Source organism: Mustelus asterias, chromosome 5 (genome assembly GCF_964213995.1).
Source record: "Mustelus asterias chromosome 5, sMusAst1.hap1.1, whole genome shotgun sequence".
Classification (NCBI taxonomy): Eukaryota; Metazoa; Chordata; class Chondrichthyes; order Carcharhiniformes; family Triakidae; genus Mustelus; species Mustelus asterias.
In genome coordinates, this window is record NC_135805.1 from 76,249,655 (window position 1) to 76,258,722 (window position 9,068).

Below are 9,068 nucleotides of genomic sequence, written 5' to 3' on the forward strand. Positions count from 1 at the left end.
CTTGTCACCACACTCCGGTGCCTGTTCAGGTACACTGAGGGAGAATTTAGCATGGCCAATGCGCCTAACCAGCACGGTCTTTCGGGTTGTGGGAGGAAACCAGAGCACCTGAAGGAAACTCATGTAGACACGAGGAGAACGGGTGCTCGAAAGGTCGAATAGATGGGTTGTTTGGAGGTTTGTGTGCTTCCTCCAATGCCTTCATTTTGCCTCTGCATGTTCCAGATGAAGTCTTTGATATATTTGGTGTTTTCCTGAATGAGCCTTCTCCATTTTGCACGTTAACAAGTCAGGCTTTTTCATGTGTCAGCAGCTAAGTTTTCCTCTTCAGGAATGCTTTGACAACATCCCTATAGTATATCAGTTGTCCTCCGGGGAGTCTCCTGCTGCAGCTGAGTTCCGAGTAGAGCAGTTACTTCAGGAGCCTGACATTATGAACAGCATGTCTCACCCCACAGAGCTGGGATAATCTGGGATTGTAGTTTAATTGCACTTACTTTTCAGTCACTTCCACAAGGCACTCACATGCGATGTTAGGATGGGCTGCATTCAAGCACAAGCTTGATTTCACATCCATGATAATGGTTTGAGTGGCAGGCCAGCTAGCTAACTGATGTGCAAAGAGAGGGTCAGCTTTCAAATTGCCAACTTCCTGTCCAACAAGTGGACACAATAGGCAGAAATGAGGATTTACGGATCAGTTTAAAATTGACCACTGACAGAAACAGGCAAGAGCTGTCTAGGTGTAGAGACAGAAAATGCTGGGAAAACTCAGCAGGTCTGGCAGCATCTGTGGAGAGTTTTGAGTCCATGTGACACTCTTTTAGTGCTAAATAGGAGGACAAATGTGATGTATTTTAAACTGTATAAGAGGGAGTGGGGCCAAATGGTGAAAGGTGTGAGCAGAGGTGGACCTGCATATGGGGAGCCCCATGCAGTGCCTCCATGTCGGCACCCACCCGCTCCCCATGATGTCAACCCCCACCCCCCCTGTGGTCACATATCTGAAAATTAATGTTAATTGGTCTATATGACTCACATCTGCTGTTGAATCAACTATTATGAAACAGTATTTGACATCTTTAACTTCATAAGGGATTTGGTTTCTGAGCCACTCTGCCATTATAGTGATGAATTTATTATAGATCCCGTGAGTTAAAATGTTGGTCGTCTCTGAGCCACAGCATTGATAATTTTTCTAATGCTCTTTGAGAAGCTCGTCACTGAGATATTTAATGCAGGTTAAAAAATTACCTCTTTGACTTGACACTGATGACTCATCATGTCCTCTTAAAGGAAGTCCCAAGGAAGACAAAAGTTTGACTGTGGAAATGTGGGATGAATTTTCCCGTTCCACCCACCACGGGAATCGGAGCGGACCATGGGATGGTCCATTGACTTTGGGGGGATTTTCCAGTCTCGGGGCAAGCTAGGCCAGAAAATCCCGGCCAATATGTTTCAGCACTTCCCTCCAGTAAGAACACTCCTTTTCAAACTGAGCCAATAACGCAGAATCAATTCTTCCAGATGATTTACATCTTTGATCGAATGCACAGATAACTTTAATATGACTTTTGGAAGTTTCATGATCAGCAAGATGTCTTCCAACATTTCTCTAATTAGAGTACCCATTGACGAATGTGTTTCCCTTTACTAGGATCAGAGAATAATTTGCAAACATAGCAGTAGACTGCTTCGGAGGTTTCTGAAAAAAATCAACCAATTTCTCCTTTTCATCATGTCGTTTCTTTTCACCTTCAGAAAATGGGACTTCTATACTGCTTTTGACCTCCGACCTCAAACACTTTTCTCAAATTTTTTATATCACCTATGTTCTCTGGTCTATTTATTATGAAATATTCTATCATACCCAGTGGAACAGATTTTGGCTATAAGCCAACATCTTCAACATATTCCTCCCTCACTTCAGCTGCAAAGGAATGAGCTTGAGCAGTATCTTGTAGTTCAATTTCCACTGAGTCCACTTCTTATTTTTCTTGAACTTCTTGTTCAGTTTTTTCAAGAGATGTGGTATCTCTGGAAATCGGCAAGTCAAAGTCACAGATAATTCGCCCATGCTTTTGGTATATGAGGATGAATGTACAGTTTGTGCACTGTTCAATTCTTTACCTTTTTAAAGTAAAATGACAAACTGTCTTTTTGCCTACTTCGTCCTCTTGACTCACCTTCAATTTTCTGCGCTTTTGACTGCCAGCTCGATAGTGTTGCTTCGTACTGATTGATTTTAACAAATGAATTTCTGAAAGAGCAGGCTTTTTTTGCTCTCTTCAGCCATGGGCTTAAAGTTGTCCCTGCTCACTCGACGACCTCGCTGCTCGCAGTTGCAATGGCTATGGTATGGCATCGGCCTCACCCTCTCTTGCCCACTTCTCCTCAGCCCTGGCTGGGCTTTAAGTTGTACCTCCTCACATAAAGACCTTGCTGTTCTGCTGGCTCACTGGCTGCCTGTCCAGCTATCTGGCCTCCTCATCTCACCCTCGGCTCATTGCTCAGCCCTCCTCAGTTCTGCTGGCTTGATCGAGTCACCCCACTGCTTCCCTCGATAACCGTCGGTATCTCCTCCACTATGGAACCTCACCTCTGCTCGACAACATGGAGGTTGATGATTGCCCCATTGCCGGCCAGCCCTTGCCCTCCTTGTTTGGTCCTCACCGCAAGCTCGCACCCCCCAAGATAATCTCATGATGTGACCTCACTGTTGGCTCAGGGTAATTGATTCCTTGAGTGAGTTTGCCATTCAATTAGACATGACTGATATGTATTTAAACCCCATTTACCCACCTTTGATCCATATCTCCTGACTGATCTGTCTTGAAAGTTTAATTTGGCCTCGTGCCGATAGTCTTTTCAGAAGCGAATTCCAAATTTCCACTACTCTTTGTGTGAAAAAGTGCTTCCTGCTGCCATTCCTAAATGGCCAATCACTAAGTTTAAGATGCCCTTAATTATAGTTCCGCCAGAAGAAATAGTTCTCCTGTATCTACCCTATCAGATTTATTAGTTTATACACATCAATTAGATCACATTCTGACCTTCTGAACTCAATGATCTACAAGCCAAATTGTACAGTCTGTTACTCAGTTAGAACATAGAGCATAGAAAGCCACAGCACAAACAGGCCCTTCGGCCCACAAGTTGCGCTGATCATATCCCTACCTCTAGGCCTATCTATAGCCCTCAATCCCATTAAATCCCATGTACTCATCCAGAAGTCTCTTAAAAGACCCCAACGAGTTTGCCTCCACCACCACCGACGTCAGCCGATTCCACTCACCCACCACCCTCTGAGTGAAAAACTTACCCCTGACATCTCCTCTGTACCTACCCCCCAGCACCTTAAACCTGTGTCCTCTCGTAGCAACCATTTCAGCCCTTGGAAATAGCCTCTGAGAGTCTACCCTATCCAGACCTCTCAACATCTTGTAAACCTCTATCAGGTCACCTCTCATCCTTCGTCTCTCCAGGGAGAAGAGACCAAGCTCCCTCAACCTATCCTCATAAGGCATGCCCCCCAATCCAGGCAACATCCTTGTAAATCTCCTCTGCACCCTTTCAATGGCTTCAACATCTTTCCTGTAATGAGGTGACCAGAACTGCGCGCAGTACTCCAAGTGGGGTCTAACCAGGGTCCTATAAAGCTGCAGCATTATCTCCCGACTCCTAAACTCAATCCCTCGATTAATGAAGGCTAGTACACCGTACGCCTTCTTGACCGCATCCTCCACCTGCGAGGCCGATTTAAGAGTCCTATGGACCCGGACCCCAAGGTCCTTCTGATCCTCTACACTGCTAAGAATGGTACCCTTCATATTATACTGCTGCTTCATCCCATTGGATCTGCCAAAATGGATCACCACACACTTATCCGGGTTGAAGTCCATCTGCCACTTCTCCGCCCAGTCTTGCATTCTATCTATGTCTCGCTGCAACTTCTGACATCCCTCCAAACTATCCACAACACCACCTACCTTGGTGTCGTCAGCAAACTTACCAACCCATCCCTCCACTTCCTCATCCAGGTCATTTATGAAAATGACAAACAGCAAGGGTCCCAGAACAGATCCCTGGGGCACTCCACTGGTCACTGACCTCCATGCAGAGAAAGACCCCTCCACAGCCACTCTCTGCCTTCTGCAGGCAAGCCAGTTCTGGATCCACAAGGCAACAGCCCCTTGGATCCCGTGCCCTCTCACTTTCTCAAGAAGTCTTGCATGGGGGACCTTATCGAACGCCTTGCTGAAGTCCATATAGACCACATCCACCGCTCTTCCTTCGTCAATGCGTTTGGTCACATTTTCAAAGAACTCAACCAGGCTCGTAAGGCACGACCTGCCCTTGACAAAGCCGTGCTGACTACTTTTGATCATACTAAACTTCTCTAGATGATCATAAATCCTGTCTCTCAGGATCCTCTCCATCAACTTACCAACCACTGAGGTTAGACTCACCGGTCGGTAATTTCCCGGGCTGTCCCTGTTCCCTTTCTTGAATATAGGGACCACATCTGCAATCCTCCAATCCTCCGGAACCTCTCCCGTCTCCATCGACGATGCAAAGATCATCGCCAAAGGCTCCGCAATCTCCTCCCTCGCCTCCCACAGTAACCTGGGGTACATCCCATCCGGTCCTGGCGACTTACCAACCTTGATGCCATTCAATAGTTCCAACACATCCTCTTTCTTTATGTCCACATGCTCGATCCTTTCTGTCCACCGCAAACCAGCAGTACAACCACCCAGATCCCTTTCCACCATGAATACCGAGGTAAAGTATTCATTAAGCACCTCCGCCATTTCTAACGGTTCCGCACAAACTTTTCCCCCTTCACCTTTTAAGGGTCCTATGCCTTCACATCTCATCCTTTTACTCTTGACATATTTGTAGAAAGCCTTGGGATTCTCCTTAATCTTACCCGCCAAGGTCTTCTCATGACCCCTTCTCGCTCTCCTAATTTCCTTCTTAAGCTCCTTCCTACATCCCGTATACTCCTCTAAATCCTTAACACCTCCTAGCTCTCTGAACCTTCTGTACGCCTCTCTTTTCTTATTCTTATTAGCAAGGTGGCTGGAGCATGGTGTAGAATAATGACAATTTCTACACTGGCTGTGGTAATTCATGGAGGCCTGTCTCCTCACCTTGCTCAGTGCTGGCAAAGTGGTGCATGTTAAGCTATATATAAAGCCAATAGTCTCTCTCTAATAGAGATAGATATCTATGGTTCTTTGTGGACGAAATGCCTAATTGTCTCATTCTATAATTTAATTGTTTAATGACTGATAACATAGTTTTCTGATGAATTTCTGATGAAAAGCTATCCACCTGAAATCTTGGGTCCAATTTTAACTGTGAGAAAGTGGATGGGTTTGAATTAGTTAAAATCTCACCCATTAACTATTTCCCTCTTCAGATCCTGTCTGATCTGCTGAGTATTTTCCAGCCTTTTTTCTTTTTACATCCCTCCAGAGGTTTGGTTCCCAAAACTTGCTACTCCAGTTGGTGTCGAGGCTCTGTACAACCACTTCCTTACTTTCGATTCGCTTGGGATAAAGGTCTGCATTGCTTTAAGCTTTTTGATTACATTTTGTACCTGTGCACCAGCTTTTGGTGACTCATGCACACGGACAGCGAAATCTCTTTGCTCTTTAACAGCTTCTTCTTTCAGAATGTTGATTAGTTCACCCTTTTGGCAGATTTGAGGTGCACACATGATGGCAACTGTGAATGAGCAGTCAGCAAAGCACATAACATTTGTTATCCCCCTGGGTCATGTTATCTATGACTGGATGTTTGGCTGTAAAGGTGAACTCCTGATTGCAAAATACAGGTAATGGTGTAAATCTGATAGTAGCAAAGGTAGGAATCAGGTTACTTTATTGTTCAGTATCATGAGGAGAGGCAATGAAATGTCGCCTATTCAATTATTTCTGTATTCCAGTTGCAAGTTAAGTTTTGTAATTAAGTGAAATCACCTGTATTTATTTTCTGTTACTGTTTAATTTTTACTTTCTATCAGCTCAGTTCATTGTTTATAAACTAGGTTTCAAGGTCTGATTGAATTATCTATTTTTCTGCTATCTAAAGGTTAGAGGTTAGATGGGAGCACTTGTGCCAATTTTGGTAAGTAAATTATAGGGAAATAAGTGTTCTGCTTTAGCTTGGAGTGGCAAAGTGACAATACCAGATAGCTGTCATGGTGCCACAATGCCAGAGCCTCTTTCCTCTACTGCTCCTCTTCATGTGCCATAGTTATTCAGAATTTAGGGTGGCATGGTGGCACAGTGGTTAGCACTGTTGCCTCACAGTGCCAGGGACTTGAGTTCAATTCCAGCCTTAGGTGACTGACTGTGTGGAGTTTGCACGTTCTCCCTGTGTCTGCGTGGGTTTCCTCCAGGTGCTCCAGTTTCCTCCCAGTGGACTGGCTATGCTAAATTGCCCCTTAGTGTCAGGGAGATTAGTAGGGTAAGTACGTGGAGTTACGGGGATAGGGCTTGGGTGGGATTGTTGTTGGTGCAGGCTCGATGGGCCAAATGGCCTCCTTCTGCTCTGTAGTGATTCTATGATTCTGGAACAGGGTAATGCTGCTTGGGAGACCAATTCCCCCTGTCTGGTTCTTCTTAATGTACAGGAAGTTGGGGTGGAGATCGGTAAGCAAGGATCCAAGAAATGTCAGTGAATAAACTTGACAATACTTTCATGAAATATCAGCGGAAAAAAAATCAGGAGCAAAACTCAAATAAAATTACTATTAAACACAAATCTCTAAACCAGAATCAAAATTAAATTGTGCTGCATTGAAATATTTTGGACTAATTTCAATGGCAGTACTTACCTTTGCGTGAATCCTGAAGACTGTCGAGATGATTTGTTTTGACATTAAAGGTTTGTAAATAGGTGCCGGAAAATTCTGGTGTACATTTGTTAGAAGAGATACAATACGATCGTTGAAATTAATGGGCCATGATGTTTGAATACAAAACTGGCATAAACCTGTTTTTGTGTGAAATTCCTCAGACAGTAAAATGTTAATGCAAGGCAGTTCTTAAGCATAGGTGTGCCAAAACCTTCAGGGATTATGGACATTTGCATGTAACTGATTAGCTTTTTGTTCATATGCAATATACTTGTTTATGGACTGGGGTCGCCAACTGTGATTAAATGGATTCCTGGAGATTTCATCAAATGTCTTGACTACACTTACCGGCCATTGGTCGGCCAACATATCGATCCATGTGATGCACTGCCTTCCTACACCAAGTAAAAGGCAAATTAACTGTCAGCCAAAGAGCCTTTTCACCCAATTTGCAATATTTTTAGATGTCAGTTAGCTCAGTTGGCCGGACAGCTGGTTCATGATGCAGAGCAACGTCAACAGCATGGGTTCAATTCCTGTACCATCCAAGGTTAGAACAAAGAACAAGGAACCAAATAACAATACAGCACAAGAACAGGCTCTTCGGCCCTCTGAGCCTGCACCGACCATGATGTCTGCTTAAACTAAACCCGTATGCACTTAAGGAGTCTGTAAGCTTCCATTCCCATCCTATTCATCTAGTCGCCAGGTGCCCCTTAAATGGGGCTATCGTACCTGTTCCCATTGAATTCACTCTAATATCAAAATAAATCATCTTGAGAGTCTTCTGGATTTACGCAAAGATAAGTACTGCCATTGAAATTGAGGCAAAATATTTAAATGCAGCACAATCTAATTTTTTTTAGTTTAGAGATTTGTGTTTAGTAGCAATTTTATTTGTGATTTGTTTCTGATTTTTTTTCTTATTGAAACTGTATTTCATGAAAGTATTGTCAGGCTTATTCACTGACATTTCTTTGATTCCCTCTTACCGACCTCCAACCCAACACCCTAAACATTAAGAACCGGACAGCTGAAATTGACCTCCCAACCAGCCTTTATGAACCTCCCTTCTCAACCTTTCCCCTTGCCTGATGGTGTGGTGATCGTCAGGTGATGTCACCACTAGTCAGCTCTTCCCCTTAAAGGGGAATCATCTGGGACTTTGACAACTTTACCGTACTATCTTGTAAAGAGAAATGTTCAAATAAGATGACAAAAATCAATCTTTTTAATATCTCCAGGGTTGCTCACAGCAATGTCCTGGAGATTGGCCTATGATTTCTGGGGAGTCCAGGACAATCCTGGAGAGTTGGCAACCCTAGCATGAAATGGTCCTTGGATACTCAGTGTAGAAAATTAAAAAAACTTACGGCATAACACACAAATGCCGGTTTATATGCAAATTTCTTTTTGTAGATTGCGATTTTGATTTCTGAAAGTTATAGCTATTAAACATATTAGCCATATTAGTTACAGCCATTTCAACATTTGCAGCTCAGGATAAGCACGTGAACAAATTGTCCAACACTTATTTCCAGGTTATCAACATAATGGAGAAAGGGAGATGTATTGTAAAGATTGTGATAAAATATCTGAAGTTATTTGGTTGATTCTTATGCCAGTTCTTTTTTAGAAAGTTTATTTATTAGTCGCAAGTAAGGCTTACATTAACACTGCAGTGAAGTTACTGTGAAAGTCCCCTAGTTGCCACACTCTGGCATCTGTTCGGGTCAATGCACCTAACCAGTACGTCTTTCAGACTGTGGGAGGAAACCGGAGCACCTGGAGGAAACCCACGCAGACATGGGAAGAACGTGCAACATCACACAGGACAGTGACCCAAGCCGGGAATCGAACCTGGGTCCCTGGCGCTGTGAGGCAGCAGTGCTAACCACTGTGCCACTGTGCCACCCACAGATGGGTGGTTTTGCTGCTCATGCTTGTTCATCTTTTAATATATTTTAAAAATTTCTTATTGGTAGCTCTTGTACCTATTTCCTTAGCTTTGATTGGCATGTTTCCTACCCCATCAGTTATTTTTTTAGTTTCATGAAAACAAATAGTCAGAAGCTTTATCCCAGGGTGGAAGAGTCAATTACTAGGGGGCATAAGGTTAAGGTGCAAGTGGCAATGTTTAAAGGAGATGTACGAGGCAAGTTTTTTACACTGAGGGTGGTGGGTGCCTGGAACTCGC

At 43.7% G+C, this 9,068-nt stretch overlaps 1 protein-coding gene across 1 annotated transcript in view; it reads right to left on the bottom strand.

The window, feature by feature from the left end:
• The window catches only part of LOC144493983 (vesicular inhibitory amino acid transporter), a 40,439-nt gene extending 33,189 nt beyond the window's left edge, over positions 1 to 7,250 (bottom strand). The window contains exons 1-2 of the mRNA XM_078213558.1: positions 7,220 to 7,250; positions 5,609 to 5,736 (exon numbers count right to left, since the gene is read on the bottom strand). Coding sequence (XP_078069684.1) covers positions 5,609 to 5,736; positions 7,220 to 7,250 — 159 coding nt within the window. The remainder of the gene's footprint in view (positions 1 to 5,608; positions 5,737 to 7,219) is intronic.
• Between the last annotated feature and the right edge of the window lie 1,818 nt (positions 7,251 to 9,068).